The sequence below is a fragment of the Protopterus annectens genome, chromosome 7.part0 (genome assembly GCF_019279795.1).
Source record: "Protopterus annectens isolate FY-2018-M chromosome 7.part0, PAN1.0, whole genome shotgun sequence".
In the NCBI taxonomy this organism is placed as follows: Eukaryota; Metazoa; Chordata; order Ceratodontiformes; family Protopteridae; genus Protopterus; species Protopterus annectens.
The window spans coordinates 481,451,372-481,470,209 of NC_056739.1; the positions used below are offsets into that span (position 1 = coordinate 481,451,372).

The 18,838-nt window shown below is 39.5% G+C and overlaps 1 protein-coding gene across 3 annotated transcripts in view; it reads left to right on the plus strand.

Annotated features, from left to right (window-relative positions):
- The window catches only part of PLD2 (phospholipase D2), a 716,894-nt gene that overhangs the window by 492,511 nt on the left and 205,545 nt on the right, over nt 1–18,838 (plus strand). For all 3 annotated transcript variants that reach the window (XM_044077075.1, XM_044077076.1, XM_044077077.1), the window contains exon 17: nt 10,716–10,829. In XM_044077075.1, coding sequence (XP_043933010.1) covers nt 10,716–10,829 — 114 coding nt within the window. The remainder of the gene's footprint in view (nt 1–10,715; nt 10,830–18,838) is intronic.

Consider the following 18,838-nt stretch of genomic DNA (forward strand, 5'->3'; position numbering starts at 1 on the left):
AAGTACGTTGATCCACATGTTTTACCATATGACTCAAAAGACTGTTATAGTGGTAATTTTTTTTGATTGTGAGTCCTGCATTTACCCTTGTAAATAAGAGGTTGCAGTCACTGTCTTCCAAGTATGTTGAACATCTCCTGTGACTAACGAAATGTTGACCAAGTTATAAAAGTAATTTATTAGCAAGGCTCCATGGTGGAGAGATGGAGCCCTGACTGAGACTTGGGTAACTGGGGTTCAGTTAGCAGCCCCAGTACTGGCCTAGCCAGGCAGGGAGGGAGAGGAATAAATAAGCATAGCCCACTCACCTCTTCAAGATGGGCAAGGAGGAGAGCGTGGGCTGCATGCATGCATTCAGTGAGTCCACGGGAGGTGTGATTTCTGTGGTGGAAGCAGGGGCTGGTTGCTAGGAATAACCCTTGCAAGAATCAGAAGAAAAGTAACATAGACAGCCCATTGTATGCCTCTTTCTTGTAGGCAGGTATCAGTGGAGGACATAAGATCATATAAGGAAAACCCTCAAATCACCACTGATGTCTACCTTACTAATGATCCTTCTTAGCCGGATCTTAGCCACAGTGATGTGAGAAGTAGGTCAGTTGGCTGTAGATGGGTCAGATGATCAACAGGCAGCAGAGGTAAAGAGCACACTATGGCTCCCCATGAGTATGGTTCTGTTCTTTTCTTCCCAGTCGCTATTTATATTTTTTGAGCTCATAATTTTTTGTTCATTTATTCAGTGGTTTGTATACTTTAGCTACCTGTCATAAACATCCTACAATGTCCAGCATGTGGGTCACTGTGGCAGTAACCATATCCCTTGGGACATATCTGGCAGAAAGACCAACTCCCAGACTGACGTCTAGAGGTTAGCACCCTTCCCACTCCCAAAACTTTTGATACCATGTCCATGGGAATTCAGAACATTACCAGTATATTCTTTCTTTCTTTCTCTAGTTCTGTTTGCATTATGTATATACAACATTGTCAGTCCAATGGTTCAGCCTTTTACTACAGAGCTAGTAGAGAAGTACCACATTAGATAATCTTTTCTTTCTCCTTTTTGTGATACTTTTTACTGTTGTATTTGGTTGTAAGTTCAAACAACACATTTTTATTAGGGAATGTCCATTCCAAGAAGACTAACACGTCTTCTTGTGGTAGGCTAATACCTCCCAAAGACTTTCATTCCTTGTGTGTTATTTGTTTGGGCCCTGAGCTCAGTGTCAATCTGAGACCTAACTACTAATTTAGTAAAAAGACCCCCCAGGTCAAGGGAGATACTTCTCCAAGACTAGATAGGCAAGAAAAGGCTTGAGGCCTTGTTCCACTAGGTCAGCATGTCACATGCAACCAACAGCTGCAAAGTATGGATGTCCTGCTGAAGAATAAGAAGTATGTGGAGAAGCACCCCAATGAGGAGGAACAACAGAAGAGAGGGAACTCTTCTTCAACCCTGTGAGTTTCAATAGATTTGATGATGGCTGGTCAGAAATGGCACTATCACAGCCCCTGCCCCTGGTATGTAGTGATGCACCTTTGGGGATTGCCATGCCTAGAGAACCCAGCACATGCCTCTGAGCTAAAGCTTCTGTAGTTATGGTTGGTGCATACACTTCGCTGTGGTCACTTGAGTCAGACGCTTATCTGTTATCTAAGGAGAAGTTGGTTTGCTGTCAAGTCTTGTGTATGAGGACAACCATGAACATAAAGTGAAGGTGAAAGTTCTAGGACCTCTCTGTACATCCTTGACCTTCTGGGGCAGCCACCTCCTTGAAATTAAGAACCCAGAAGTTCAAGTTTTGGATGACTACTTTTGGCTGTATTCTAGACCATGGATGAGTCCTACCATCTCCAAGGTTACCATCCAGGATTGGAATAGGATAGCTCAAGACTTAATTTTTTTTTATACATCCTACAATTAAAACCAGATCAACCACCAGTGTTAGAGATCCTACCTGAAAACAGGAAAAGGAAACACTTCCCCTTGTGGGAGTGGGAATCCTAATACTTAGAGGAGAAATCCCTTTCTTCTTCTTGTCAGATGTGTTTTTCCCCAGGCTGTGAAATTGTCACAGAAGACACCTTTTCCTCTCCATTACCACCAGAAGATGTCATTTGGCGGTAGTGCAAAATGAAGGATCGGTTTGGATGGAAGACTGAAGTGGTTTCAGATGGCCAGAAATGTTGCATAGTTCTTACGCAATTAGATTCTCTAAGGCTTGTTGTCATGCCACCGGGTATAGAGACCCAGCAGAGTAGTTTTCTAGTTCCTTACTGGAACCAAACTCTCATATTCCAAGTCTCAGGAAGCCAGACTGTTTTTATGGAGTGTAGCATTTCTAATGATACCTGCACAACATTTCACAACAGTTCCAGAATGTGTAAGTATAGTGAGTGGGCTCTAATGGAGAAAGCTAACAAGATCTGTCTGCATATTTAGTCATAAATGTGTTTACTGGTATTCCAGTGAGTATGAATATCTCCCCCCTGCTTGAGGGAGAGAGGGAAGCAGATGCCTCATATCTGAATGGAACTTTTTGCTGATGGAGCAACTGGTGTACTTATACTGAAGATCTATTACAAGCATGGATTCAATAGGCAGGAGGGGAGAGAAGAGATGTCTGGATGAAGAGCTTGTCTGGATTCATTATGGACAAATTAAATGAATAATTATTAAAAGTAGTAAGGAAATATTGCAATGGGCCTAGTTTGTGCATATGAAGATAAATTATGTGGGTATTGGTAGAACTTTGATAGGACAGTACAATACAGCCTAACAGAACGAAGGGAGCTTAGCAGGGAAATAGGTTGCCTTATGTGATACATTACCAGAGCCATGTTGTGTGTAAATAGGACAAGGAAAGAAGGAATAATTATATCTCACTGAGTGGCTAAGGGCCTCATGCAGGGCTATGGAAGAGTAAGTGAAAAGGGAACACATGCTGCGACTCTCTTAAATCTAAGTCTGGTTGGCTAAGACATTTTCAAAGCAGAACTAGAAAAATACACTAAAAATGGGCAAAAATGTAGGATAAGAGAACAAGAAAAATGGGAGACGGTGAAGGGGAGAAATTGAGGATGATACTTTGAAAGGCCAGAAGGAAGCCCATGTAAAATATTGAGTTAGTTGCACAGGGTGATGTAAACATTGTAAGTATAGCAAAAAGAATGTCAACAATAGACAGCAACTGCAAAGTAACAATATCTACATTCGGGACACAGCAAAAGAACAATTGCAGTGGTAAAGGGATGTATATTGGGGATGTGTAAAAGGCAAGGCAGTAGATACCGATGAAGAAAAGGTCCTTGAGGGCAGGGGGAGTACATTATCTAATGAAGTTACTGTAATAGTTGTTTACATAGGGTCACTAGTTCAGTAATCACGACTTTTGGGACTTCTTTTGAAGAAGGTCAGACTAAGAGCCAGACTATCAGAGTTTAGAACCCTTCCCCGTCCCAGATGGGCAGATATCCACATCCCTGAGCCATCAGCACATTACCAGTATGTGTGCGATATTCCTTATGCCATCCTTAGTTCTTTCTTGCCATGAAGCTAAAGGCAGAAACTGCCATTATGACTCCAGGGGGAGGTCCTGCCTCAACTTACCTCATGGAGCTATTTTCTCAAGAGACTAGAAGATTCTCCGAATTAAGCCTCTCTTGCAAGTTCCCAGACTCAAGAATTTCTTTAAAAATTACCTAGTAGTACTGTCATCCTTGGTGCATTTTACCATACTGTGCAATTCTAGCAACGTGCATTTGTCAGTTTTTGCGTGCTATTATTTTTACACTATCCTGTGTTACAGTAACTGACAAAAATATACATTAAAAGTATGTACTAATGTACCATTGACCTTTTCTTCCTGGGAATCTGCTGAAAAGTTTTGTTCCCCCAAAGTCTGACTATCCCAATTATTAAAGGGAAATCAATATAATTAAATAAAAAGGCAGATTTGGAGAGAAAAAGAAAAGGGGTTGAAGGTCAAATGGTACCCACCCTGCACTAGGATCCCCAAATGCAAAAAAAGTTGGGAAAATAGTTGAGAAGTAGAACTGCAACAATGATCCTGCACAGAGAACTAGTATTAGGGTAGATTACTTAAACATTTATAGTTTGCTCTTAGTATGGGTTACTATTGCAGTAACCATAGCTTTGGAATGATTTCAAGAGCTATTGGTATCTGGGTGGTGGTACAATCCCTGACATAGGCTGCTGGAGACCCTGAAGAAAGTCCATGGTGAAACCAACCGTACCTCTGGATGTGGAGTCTAATTTAGAAAGTGGAGAAAATGTGTGTACCAAGGACTAAATAGTAGCTTTCATAATGGCTTGGATAGTCACCTCACTCTTGGGTATATTATAATATCAGTTGTAGCACTTGGTTTAACTTCTCCAAGTCTTCTGTGTTTTTAATACCATGTCAGGAGTTTACCTCATTCCTAAGTCAGGGTATTATTATAGTTCATGAAATTGTATTGTTTAGTCACTGATGTTAGCCAAAAATGCTCTTTGCAGCACCCACAATGTGCTCAGAATTGCCTCCTCCTGTAATTCATACGGGGGTAAGTGTGCTAGTAGCATATCTACTGTAGTGTCTTTTTTATTAGATCCATTGCTCCTACTACTAATGGAACTATATAGGTATTTCTTCCACATTGCTCTTGTTTCTGTGTGGAAAATCCTGATATTTTATGACTTTGTGTCTCTCTGTATGTAAGATACTATAATCATTAGGTGTAGCAGTTTTGGTGATCATTGCTACTTTTGTCATTTTTTTCATGATTTACTATATCCAGGTTTCTCTCATCTATTTTTTTGAACTGTTGGTAATGGCTGGTCTGATGTGATGTACACTTCATCATTCTCTATTGTTTTGTGGATCATGTTTGCAGTGATTCTCATCTGTAATGTAGTATTTGCACAATCCCGAGTGCAACATTCTTGCCACATTATTGTGGCTTTCAGTGTACAGACCCTCTGCCATGACTGTGTCATACCCAGAAAGATGATGTGCCACTGTTTTGTATTCTTTTTTACAAAATCTATATTTGTTTCTCTCTCTCTCTCTCACAGATGTTCATTGGACTTTGTAAACCAATGTGTATGTAGTCCACTGTATTGGGCAGCCATTATCAGCCTTTCATCTTTTGGTTTCAACTTACCACTCCTTAACATTCATGTGTCAAATCCTGATCAACATGAGGTTGTTCATAGGTTCATAGGTAGGTACTAGGCTATTGGCCATAGGGCCTATATAAGCCTAGCCAAAAAGGTACCCTGGCTTTCGCCACCCAAGAAAATTATTTTCCTGTGCCCCTGTCAAGTAGAGCCATAGAAGTGATCCCTGGGGTGAATTTCTTATTTCCCATCCAATCATCAAGACTATTCTTGGAGTGCTAATGAGGAGCTCTGTTTGACATAGTTAGGTAGTCTGTTCCAGAGCATGAGAAGTCTCTGGGGTAGGAATCTATCCCTCCAGCATATTCTGTTTATTGTGGTGACAAGGTTTAGGTCACTAGAGCGTGTAGCTCAGAGGGATTGGGATTTCTTTAAGTGGAGCATGTCCAACAGCTCTGGGATTGACATAGCTTTGTATGTTGGGCAGAGATTGCCTCTGAGTAGGCGATTTGCGATGGAGTAAAGCTGGAAGTTTTTGAGACCAGTAATCCTCTTTGCGAGGTATTTCTGCGGCCTTTCCAGTTGTTGCAGATGTCTTGTGAGGTACATACCAAAAGGGGCATTGTACTCTATAATGGGTCTAATGAGTGATGAGTAGAGGGGAACAGTGACCTCTTTCTTTCTGGATGAGAAACCTTTTGTGATGAGGTGTGCCACGTCGAAGGATTTCCTGACCACTGTGGCGATGTGATTATCAAAGGAGAGACTACTGTCCACCTGTGTCCCAAGGTCTCATCACATTTTCGGTGTTAAGTAGACTACCACCTATGTGGTAGTTCATGGGTACAGAGTTTTTACTAAAGGGGATGACAATGCACTTTTTGGCATTGAGCTTGAGGCCATGGCTTTGACACCAGGCATCTGTCTCAGTGAGGCCCTATTGTAGGATGTCCACATCGTTAGGAGTTTCGATTATGGCTCCTAGTTTGCAGTCATCTGTGAACTTAGTTAGCCAAAGACCTTCTGTGTTAGCCTGTACTTCAGAGAAGTAGATACCAAACAGGAGAGGACCCAGGACTGAACCAGTGACCCTGTGGTACTCCACGTGTCACTGGTCTGAAGTCTGATTTGGAGTCTGCTACTTTCACAGTGTGGGTTCTGTCAGTAAGCCAGTTAGCAACCCATCTTGTGACATAGGGATTTATACCTAGTTTAGTGAGTTTATCTATAATTCCAGAGTGGGGGATGGTGTTAAACGTCTTGGCGAGATCTAGATAGGATGTGTGACCCACCTTACCCTCATCTATGGCTTTGGTGGCTGCTTCAAAGAAGTCTGTCAGGTTTAGGAGACATGATCTGCCTTTTACAAACCAAAACTGTGTGGGGTCCAGAGTTTGGAAATCTCCAATGTCTTTGTTTATGAGTTCCATGGACTTGCAGACCAGGCTCGTCAGGCTAATGGGGTGGTAGTTCCCAGGGTCTGTCGTGACTCCCCCTTTGTGGAGTGGGATAACCATTGCGATGCGCCATTCAATGGGCACAAAGCCTGGGGTGAGGCTATGACTGAACATGGTACTTAGGTTGGATGCCAGTTCATTCTGTAGTTCATGTAGAAGGCAGCCTGGGATGTTGTCAGGTCCCATGGATGCTGTGTTCTTGGTTTTGGAGAGTGAGGTTTTTACCTGTGTAGCCGTGATTACAGGAACTTTGCATTTTTCCGATATAGAGATGGGCCTTTTAGGGGTGAGAGGGGGGTAAAGTACTTGCCACTATATTTATGATTTTTACAGATTTCCTTCCTTCTCATCTGAGCTTTCTGCTTATATTCTTTCTTTTGTATTTTTGGCAGATTCAGTTGCTATCTGATATTTTATCTTCTTCTGGTTTGATTTCCATTCCTGCTTGTCACTGGAATGCATCTACTAAACTAAGCAAACAGGTCATCTTAGACTTCCTCTCTTCAAGGTTTAAAACGTTCACAATATTTGGATCTGATGAGGTCAGCATATATGCATGTTGTCCCACAAGTGCAGATCTATATATGTAATCAATTTCTAGGAGGAACATATTTCCATCAGAAAAAGGAATATATAATCAAGGTATACCACTGATTTTTTTATATATCATTTGATAAGCCAAAGCATGTTTTTGTCCAAATGATCCAGTACCTTTTGGGGCCAGTCAGTCACACCAAAACTATAAGAACAGGAAGAACAAATTGGATTATAGCTTGGACTTTATTCCTAGATGTCAAGGCTGTTATCTGTATTAGTTTTAGTCTTCTGAAGTATTCCCAAATGAGTTTTATTTGCATTTGTTCATTTTTTTTTGCCGATCTTTCATCAGTTCCCGAATATTTATAAACTCCCTCCTGCTCAAGTTCCTATATATCATATTCCTGTCCCAGATTGATTGATTTCTTGGTGCTGCAACTTTTGTAGGTTAGAAAGAACACAGGTAACTACATAGATGGGATGAGGGACAGCTCAGTGACTGTAAGCATGCAGGAAGTGATTGTTGATTTAATGGCAAGGAGAAGGATGGTCTTCCATCTCAGGAATATGCGGTGAGCTGATGCAGCAGGTTTAAAGGGGCCTGTGCCAGTTTGTTCAGAAAACGTTTCAAGTCCCATAGAAAATTTACATCCTTCCAAGGCAGTCTCAAGTGTAGTATCCCCTTCAATGACTGTTTAATCGTCAGCAGTTAGACCAAAGCAGATTTATAGGAATGCAGTCTGACGTCTCTGAAAGATGTACCTTTACCAAGGCATAAGCTAGTCTTAACTTGTTCAGGTCTGACAGATACTCCTGAATCAGTGCCACTGGGACAAGGCTGACATCCATATGCCTCCTCTGGTACCACTGGAAGAACCTTTTCCATTTAGCGGGGTAAGGTTTCATTTGTAGCAGGATTCCTAGCCTCCAGCATTACAGTAAACATTTCATCTGAGAATAGGTGCCTAAAGGGCAGCAGGATTACATTATCCATGCTGTCAGTTTTAATGTCCACAGCTTTGGGGGTGTCAAGGTATCCCATGAGCTAAGTAAAAAAATTTTTCACATGCCAAGGCAGAATGAAAGATTTTTCCCTTGCCATTTCTACTAGGAGAGAGAACCGATGCTGTCTGGACCATGTAGGTGTTATTTAAATCATCCTTGTTTCCTCTTCCTCTACGAATTGTATCACCCTGGGGAGTAGGGGGATCAGAGGGTAAGCATATAGAAACAGACTTGCCTGGTGGAAGGAAGTGTACAGCTACTACCCTCCTTTCCCTGTGAGGCATTGTAGAGCAGAATTTGTTGAAATATACATTGGTCTGAGAAGCAAAAATATCTGTTTTTGTATACCCTACCTGTGGACTAATACCAGGCATACACGACTGAATATAATTTATGTGTAAGGATCTTGTATTCTGATCAACTGATCAACCAGGCAGTTTTACTTTAGGATGTGATGTAGGATGCCTTGATCCACGTGCCTGATTGACACTCTAACTCCCACACTTTCTTAGCCAGCCTGCAAAGAGCGAGAGTAAGAGTAGTGTTATTCCCTGAATATATACACAGACAGGGATGGACCACCTTCATGTCGAGCTTCATGCTCCTGTCCTAATACCAGCAAAGCACATCCTGATGGAAATATGTAATAGTTATGCAGCACCTGCAGTTCTGCAACATCTGTACTGATCACAGTGATGGTTTTGAATCATCTTTCAAGTTCTGGCATTAGTGTACTTACCTGTACATGACCTGGGTCCAGTTTCAGCTTATGCGAAGAAGAAAAAAAAAAAACTTTGGTTCCTTACAGGCTGACAAGGCCACTGCACTCCACCTTGCTGGGGTTGTTGAAGTTCCATAGATATGGGTAGATGCACTCAATTTCAGGCACCACACCTATGGAACCTCCTATCAAGTGGCTGTGGGACGGACTCTTCCCAAGCTGGTCATTTTTAAGAGGTCTCTCAAAGTTTGCTAGTTTAACCTTCACATTTTTTATCTCATGCTATAACTTGTATTAGTGTTTTTAGGTGTTAATTGCTGAATCTTAACATCTTCATTCCTAATTTATTAAATTTTGTTGTGCAGTACTTTGCTTAATAACCACACCAGTAAATTTGAACTTGTGTGTGGAGTGTAAACATTGTGTAATGTACAAGTATCCGTACCACCTTCAGTGCAGGCTGCCATATATCGTAGTAACAAGAAAGCAGCTCATAGCATGTGTTACGTACCAGGGTTATAATGAATTCTGACCCCCTCACAGCACAAAGAAAATGAGAAATACCTGAAATGTTCATTATCTCTGTCTCAGTCAGCATTTTACCATACATTGTCCTAGCAGCATAACCAAGCTTTAATTAAGGCAAACCTAGTAATAAAGGTATACGAGCTTGCTTTTGGTCTTCTCAGACATGTCTGAAGTTGTTTTTTAAAAGCTGCATTTCACTATTCATACTGCAACTGAGTCACCCACCATATCACTGCTTACAAAGGTTCAGTACTAAGGCCAGGCAAGAGAGTAGCCAAATGGTAGGGGTATAGAACTAGAAACTGAACGTACTGAAGAATGCTGTTTTACCTGCAGGAATACAAAAGATTTCCCTGCCTTTTTCTGAAGTTATGTCACTTGCAGTTGGAATTGTAGTGCACAAGAGCTGTATGGAAGGGAGTGGTGGAGAATAGCTGCAGGAACATAATTTGTCTGCACATGCATCATATCCCTTATCACACCTCCATCTTTAAGGAGTAAAGAACTTGTGAAAGAATGCCACAGTGAGTCTGTCAGCTGTCTGTGCCTTCACAATAAACTTGCAAAGCAATTGCCAACTCTTGATGGACGTTTTTGCAAGTAGTGAAGAACAGAAAGGTGTCCATTTCTCCTTTTGTCCACCACATGGTCCAAGGGTAGTAAATGTAATATGCCAGTACACTGAGCTGGAGAGATGTACATTGAAGGAACCTAAAGAAGATAGTGAAGTTATGGTTTAGAAAGTAAGCAAAGTGCAACTATTGTAAAGGCCACTGGGACTGAAACAGCTCATCAGACATGCTTTTCGATTTGTTCCCGGAATAAACACTTTGTATCAGGAATACTGAGATATTGACTCCCAGTTTATCAGTATAAAACTCAAAGCAGCAGCAGCCATTTAGAAAGCTATGGAGATAGAAAGTGAGGTCATTGATAGGCAAGAAATATTGTCATTAATATGCAGGAAATGTTGAAGTTGCACTGCAGTGGCATTTCCTGTTTCATGATTATATTTAGTGCCCGTTAATAATGTATGCTAAACCCTAAGTTGATAAAACTGTAGTCATTCCACAAAGCCAAGTTTGCCTATTGATCAGTGTGAAACCGGCACACATAAAGTACATAATACAAAAGTCAGACTTTGCACCCTGCATTGGAGGGTTCTTTCTCTAGTCCATAGTGTCATATTTCCAGAAATGGACTTCAGTTTTTAGATTGCATTCGGTATGTATTGTAAACATTTTATATATAGTAGAATTTTTGAAGTCGTAGCATGTGGCAAGAATTTTCTACATTTAAAACTGTTGTGTCTGCATGCTAATCTTTTATTGTCTGTTTTTCCTAGACCATTAAGAACAAGTACAAAAGCACTTTTTACCCGTATCTGCTGCCAAAGTCTCACAGCACTGCTGATGAACTGCCATTTGTAGTGCCCAGGTCACAAGCTGCAAATGTCCAGGTAAGCCTTTGTCATATATGGAACTGCTGTTGTATACTGTCTTGCATTAATTCAACTACAGACACAGTGCAGTAAACCAAATGTAGCCATAAACCTGGCCTAATGCATGAATGGCAGAACACACCATAGATGGGTCTACCTTAATATGTCGACTGGTCAAATAGTCGATGCACAAAACATCGAAAACAAAAACAGGAACATCAGAAAATCACAATGTGCAGTAACTGTTTGTCAGATCATGGTACAGGGAGTGGGGTTTTGCTCTTTCTCAGCTGTAGTTCGCTCTCGGACTTGCTATATGTAATTAACTGGAGAAGTGGGGGGCATATGGAGGGTGCAGGAGAGATTACAAATTTGTTTTATAGTGTTTTTTTGTTTGTCAGTTTGGTTTCAGTGTTTTGGATGTTCACTGTTTTGTGTTCAGTGTTTTATGCACCAATGATGTGGCTAGTCGACTATTTAATATAAATCTCCATAGATGGCCAAGTCTGTCAGAAGCTGTTTTCTCTAATGTGAAGTAACTGTATGCATGTTTTATGTACTGGTGTTAGGCTGTCATTTCCAGTGTGAAAGGGTTGAAGCAAAACTGCATTAATGAAGTTTAGATATGTAAAAGTAAGATATATCTGGAAATCATTGTTGTTTTTGGTTGTTAAAATCAAATAGTTAGTTTTACGAAATACCTCTATATGCAGAATGTTTTGCATTTTCTCAAACACTTAAAATTTCTGATATGGTGATCTGACCAATCAGTTTCTGAATATTTGATGTAGTAGAGATATACTTGTATTCACCAGTTACATATCTTTTACAGCTGTCTTTTTCATATGGACAGTCAACACATTGGTTTGCCTGAGTGGGTCTTAGTATTAATCTTTGTAACTTTCACCAATGGGAAGTTCATTACAAGATTTAGAGACACTTACCAATGTTCCATTTGTCCACTCCTTAGCCGCTGGCTGTTTCACCAGTGACAAAGAATAGAGTGGATTGCAGCTTGTGTTCCTACGGAATTATCATCAAAGGAGTGTACTTTTGCAATAAATGATGCCGTGGTACTCTGTTCAGAGCATTGACAGGAAAGCTGTTTGCATTACACTCCTTGACTCTACAGACTAGGGATCTGGTTAACTCCTAAAACCACTCCTTGAAAATGAAAAGTAACATTTTATTACAGTTAAAACAAAATTATTTCCCCTGCCACCAACTGACATTTCTTACCCTAACATAAAACCGTAGCATTTTATAAAGATGCTGCAGGATGTCCAGTCCCTAAGCATTATACCCTAAAACATAGCTCTCAACCCTTTGTATCCAGAATCATGGACAAAGGCCTCACCCAAGTCAGACACTTCTGAAGACTAAGAATAAGACAACTGAAAACTAGTACACTTTTTCTGAAAAAAAAAAAAAAGACTGCTGTCTTTTATTTACTGTAATCCACCATATTCTTTCGGAAGCTCACCAGTTTTATGAGGAAGAGAGCAACCCTTCAAAATCGGGAATGTCCCTGAAAATTAGGGTACTTGAAATGTATTCCCCAAAACAAATAATATTCTACTTCTCAAATCATAAGGTCATGTTTTAATATAAATAAAAAAAATCTCTATCCACATCAAAATTGAGTCCTTTCTGGCAGCACTAGTCACTACAGTATCAGTTGTCCCAGTAGAGTCACTGGCAAATGTGCAGCCTTTCGCTATCAACTCTCTGAAAGCAAAGTTGTTTTTTTGCCTTGTTTAAAAACACCCTCCTTCCAAAAATGAAAATAATGAACAGAAAAATAGTAAAAAATAAAAATTCAGGTTTCCTTTCTTTGTCTCCCCAGTGATTAATTATCGGCACATTAATGCTGCAACCCCTCAGCTAACATTTAAGTAGAAGGTGCCAACATAACATAATCACTCGTTACCCTGCTTATATATCTGCTCAAGGTTATTTTACAACATTGCACTGAGGGCAAATTTGAAATTCATGCCTGTTTTGGCCTAAATTCATTGCTTTTTATGCTCATCTGTGCTTTGATGAGTTTCTCTGTGATCATGATGCTGCCTTCAGCAGATGGTGAGGAAATGCCGTGGTCAATCCGAATTCTAAGACGCTAGCAGTTTTCAGAAATAATCAAGAAACTGGGTCATCTAGATTTTTTAGGCAAACTTGAGGGTCTGTGTGGATTCCACTGAATAAGAGTCTGTTTCTTGGGATATAATTTATAGATTTAAAGACAAAGTAATGATTCTTAAGTATGTGCAAAGGGCAGTTAATGAAAATCTTCTGAACTATAAAATTGTAGTACAGTTAATTCAGCATTTTGTTTGTTCTCATGCTTTAAATGTTGATTGGAAGTATTTAAACATTTGTTTTACTAAGTTTGTTTTAATTCTGTTTTTGCTTAACTGATGGCCAGTTTTGGTCACATGCCATATTTTCTCATGTTTCAATTTGTCTTACAGTTGCTTAACTGCTTTATGAAATTCATAACATGTTTTAGATTTAATATCTCATAGGTTCTGCATCATATTAAATCTAACATGTTTTAGATTTAATATCTCATAGGTTCTGCATCATATTAAATCTAACATGTTTTAGATTTAATATCTCATAGGGTCTGCATCTGTGGTTTGGTTCTTGCCTGCAGTGCCTTCTGTGCAAAGTCTACAAGTCCTTCCAGTGTCCATGAGGGTTTTCACTAGATGATTTTTTTTCTAACAACCCACAAACATGCTGTAGATAAATTGGTGGTCCCTGAAATTGCCTTAAGTGTTTGTGCAGTTGAGTGTGTTTTTGTTTTGTTTTATTTTATTTTTATTTATTTATTTATTTATTTATGTTTATTTGTTTTGGTATCTTGCAGTAGACTGACTTCCTTTACAGATCAATTGATCTGCCTTGTACTTGATGAGTGGCAAGATGACCTTTGGATCTTTCATTATTCTGAATTAGATGAAGCAGATAGTTTTGAGAATAATTTGATGATTACTGTAAAAATACAATTTAAAATAAATTGAACCTATAAATGCTTACATGTTGCAGTTTGCACTGACTTAAATCCTAGAAGAAAAAAAGCAGAGCAATTCATTTTATTATAAAATCAGGTTATACATATGACAAGGAAACACTTTGATATCTTCATAGTATCCTGGCTTATAAAATATTTTGGAGTTACCGTCTGCTTTTAAAGTGCTTTCCTTAATGTCAAACCAATCATAAGTTATAAAAAAGAATGTATCATGTCAGTAATTTGACATGTTGCAAAAGTATGAGTAGATATTGTAATCAGTGGTTCAAAGGCCTGTTTTTTTAACACTTTAACTGTGCTCTTCATCCCTGGAAAATACCAGGCATCTAAAAGAACCTTCCATTTATATTCAGGATGCTATTGATGGTTGTTTGAGTCCTCCTCTGATACCCTTACTTACACAATGTATTACATAGAACAAAAAACTCTCACAAGACATGCATACTTTAGTAGATTGAGTTAGAAACAGCGCTTTGGCACTTCTTTATGAATTTAGCACTTTCCTTGTAAAACTTATTACCTTTTGTGTTCTGGACAAGTGAAACAGAGACCTTTTTCAAGATATTCCTAAAATATCTATTTTTTTAGGGAGGCATACATAAATCTAGTGTGAAACCTTTAGAATTGATATAATTTTTTTCTTTCTTTCTCTAATTTTGTACTATTGATACATTTATAATGTATACTCTTAAGCAATTGCCACCTTATAGTACAAAGCTTTTCTTCTCTGGTCCTTAGCTTATACTTTGTAAAAGTACTTAGTCTCAAGTACTTATGTAAGTAAACTATCAGTTTTGAACTTTTGGAGTGAATATACTGAAAACCTGTGAAATTGTAAGACTGAATTAAATTTTATAATTTTGGCAAATTCCTGTGTTTTCTCTTAAACTGTATTGTATGATCATTCTGTCTTAGCTGTGCTTATGTGCAGCAGCTGGTATTTTTCAGATACATTTCAATATGCTTTTCTACCACAACTGGCAGAGGCATAGCTAGGGTGGGGTGAAATGGGCAGCTGCCCCAGGGGCACATCAGCAGATGCTGTTCAGTCATAAATGCAATAGTGTTACCCATTTCCGTACTGGAATTTCTAAAAACCAGTACAGGAGTAAATGCTGAGGCTACTTTTGCGGTCAAGACTGAAACGCTTCAAGTGGTATAATTTACAGCAAGCTGCTGCAAATGTAGGAACTGGTTTGCTGTAGTCATAAAATTAGAAAGAGCTGTTTTTAATTTTTTTTTTATTTCGCTCCTCAGCATAAAGTCGATAGAGAGTCATTATATGGTGGATAGCACCAGGCATTAAATTAGCTAATTACACCTCTGACAAGTGGAGAAGGTAAGATCACTGACCTTTTGTACCACACATCAGCATTTGCAGTGCCCCTATACATGCAGCTGCTTCATAGAAATAATGTGTTGAAGTACTGAAGTGACACTAATTACAATTGGTAAGGTTCTAACACACACATTAGATAAATGCAACCTCCTAGCTTTGCAATTTCATTTTCTGTTTAAATGTATTCATTTCTTCAGTGCTGTTTTGATCAACTCTGGATCTTTTAACACCATCCTAGGGTTTCAGCAATCTGAATTTTGATGAGCTGGGTTTGATCCAGTGCAGGTCAACAATATAGATTGTCAGCTTGTATGAATATATTTGATTTTTGCTTGTTTATCAGATCCAGCTACAAGCAACCATCACATATTTGTTTTTTCTATCTTTATACTTGAAGCAGTACAGTAAAAATATATTGATATTTATGGGATAAATCTATTGAAAATTGCCATTTTTGTCCACACCCACGTTCAGCTGTGAGCTGTTACCGTGATGCCTTATTCACTGTAGATAATGGCCATTCCTGTCATGACTGAGTTAAAAATGCAGAGACTTTGGATGGGATGTATTGCAACTGCTTGGCAGGCCTCTTGTTCTTATAATGCTACCATTCACTTTGAGATATTTATTTTGTGTATTTATTCTGTTATCCCAATTCAGACCAGTCATTTTCCCTTCAGGAAACGGACTCCTTCATAAATTCCATTCATTGACATGACACTCTGCACGTGACTTTACTGAGTCACACACTTGTTAAGTTATTCAGCTGTCATGTTTGTTTCCTAAGCATTAAGCAGTTAGCAAATTCAGCATCCAGTTAAAAGAATGACAACTGTGAATATAAAGTTAACAGTCTGCCAACTTTAGAGATTAATGTAGTATATCAGCAAAAGAACTTCCTAGAATGTTGTGATGTGAGGGTCATCCACCATTTAGGAAAGTGGGATTTTACTGAGTTTTAAGGGCTTGGATTTAAATTCCGTGAAACTAAGTCTTTAATCAGACATCATGCAATTTCAGGTTACCAGGGTATGAACACACAAAGTAATCTCAAAAAGAGATTACTGTGTCATATTTAATTGTGTGTGTGTGTGTGTGTGTGTGTGTGTGTGTGTGTGTGTGTGTGTGTGTGTGTGTGTGTGTGTGTCAAAACTTGCCATTAAAATTAACCAAGATCAAGGAACTGTGACACTAAGAATGTTTCATTATTCCCATGCTTTTCAGATGCAGGGTCAGGGGTGGAGGGGAACTCCCCCCCCCACCAAGAATGTTTTATTTTGTTAAAGTCAGCAGTGTGCATTTTCCTTTTAGCATATTTATTATTCTACAGTGTGGTGTTTCCCGATGGAGTGATCTGTTGTAGATCTCCATTTTCTACCATGTTATCTGTTGGGAAAAATTGTTCTCTGTTGCACTACAGTCTTTACAAAGTGATTTATAAAGTCAGGTGATATTAAGTAGCTGGTTTGCAAAGTTTTTCAAGTTCTCTGTACTGATTGTTTCAGACCTGCAGCGCTGTCCTATTAATCATGAAGTGAAGGGAAGTGCTAAGTAACAGGACACAGTGGTTTGTCTTACCACAAAATTATATGTCGTCTCTGGTGGTTTAGAGCTCAAGATATAACTGAGTACTTCAGTGACGCAGGAAAAGGCTGTTATGTCCTAATAACACACTCCAGGCTTTCTCTACTGCACTGATTTTAGACTCAAAGCCTTTAATGTCAGGGTGAGATAGAAGTGGGGGGGGGGACTCTACATGAAGTAGACTAAATAGGAAAGTAGTGGAGGTGGAAAGCATCACAGGTCATTCTTTTCTAACTCCTGAGTATTTTTAGGAACTCGCTGGAAATCGAGTTTTGGTTTAGTAAGTGCATTGGTGTCTTCATTAATAATAAGTATAGCTCTGGTTGTGCTTTGCATTACCAGACTGTTGTGGTTATATATTTCTTTGAAATATTGCAGCTAAGGCTGTTGCTGGATAGAGTTCATTTAATGCATTGCAATAATGGAAGATAAAAGTACTTTTTTTTGCAAATTACACTGATCATCTCATAAGCTAGGCATCCCTGCGCTGATGGTGTTTTCATTCTTTTATGAGATGAGGTTCCCAGTGATCACATCAAGGTTTCGGTTTTGGCTTCCTGTCCATGAACTGAGGCCTTCAGAGTGACACAAAACACTAAAGCACAGACTCATACCTGACAGTTTGCAGTAGCCTAGGCAAGGAAGTGCCACATCCTGTTCTGCTTTCTGGGCCTCTACACAGTCCTGAGGTGAGCTGGCCAAATTGTTGTCTTTTTTGAACAAGTGGAGGCCAGACTTTGATATACCTGGAGTGTTTGGGGCCTCTTCTAAAAACAGAAGTATGGATCCTCTGCAAAAGAATTTTCATACCCATGACTCAGATGCTTATGAGTTGGTAAATGTGGACCAGATTCCATTCCCTGAAAATTAGGACTGCGACACTGAAGACACATTGTCCCCTACTCCATTAAAATGGATATCATATATGCCTCATTGAAGACCTACTCAGAAAATCTACATGAAACTAGAGAAAAAAGAAAATACTATCCATTCTGTAATGCATTTTTTTCAGATCCAAGTTCTAGATATCAAAAAGGTTAGATTCCTTTTTCTTGATGTACCAAAAATTAAGAGGCATTACAGTCTCCAAGGACCATCAGGTCCTCATTATGGTGACATTTAAGAAACCATTCAGGCAGAGACCACAAAAAGTAGGTCCCTGGGACAGGAAGGGTAAGGATTTCACACAAAGATCTTTCTACTTCCAAGGAAAGAGGGTCCTAAGAGACCCATTCTAGCACTCTCCTTTTTCAACAAATTCCTCAAGGTTCCAAACATCAAATTGCTCACCTTCCAAAGTCTGCTAATTCTTTAGTGCCCTCATGATGATCACTGTATATGTGAAGGACAGTTACATACCTATCCCCATTGAAAGTGCAGAAAATTACTGAGCTGTACAGCAGATCATTTCCTATTCACCTCCTTATCCTTTGGCCTACCAACTGCTCCTATAGTCTTTACAACATTTCAGGCTCCATTGATTGCCTATTGAGCAACAAACCGATACAGAATTACTCCCACTTAGACAGCTGCCTAACCCTGGCAGAGTCCCAGTAGGGCATCCTTCAGATTGTGGACATCACTCTGATTTGCTTCAAGAACCTGGGGCTGACATGTCACCAAAGAAAAGTCCTGCATGAACCCTTCAAAGAAACTAGTTTCCCTTGGGGCATGTCTGTACACCACTCTGAGCAAAGCATTCCTTCATTCACCAGGACAAAGTGGCCCATTTGTACTTACAAAGCCGTCTGCAACAAACAGAGATCACATCTAGGGAGTTCCTAAGGCTGCTGATCTCCATGTTATCTTGCATCATAGTTTTTCTAGCACACTCCCCACATGAGAAAGCTCCATTAGACTTAATAAACTAGTAGACAGATGCTGTCAGCATACCCATCCCTTATATACCAAAATACCTCTTTTTCCCTTCATCTGGAGGCAGGATCTCATGGTGGATTAATCACTGTGCTCAGGTTTAAGTAATGCCTCTCAGAGCATCTCTGCCTACAATAACTGTGCCCACAGATTTCTCTGACCTGGCTTGGAGAATCTTTTGTAAACCCTTCA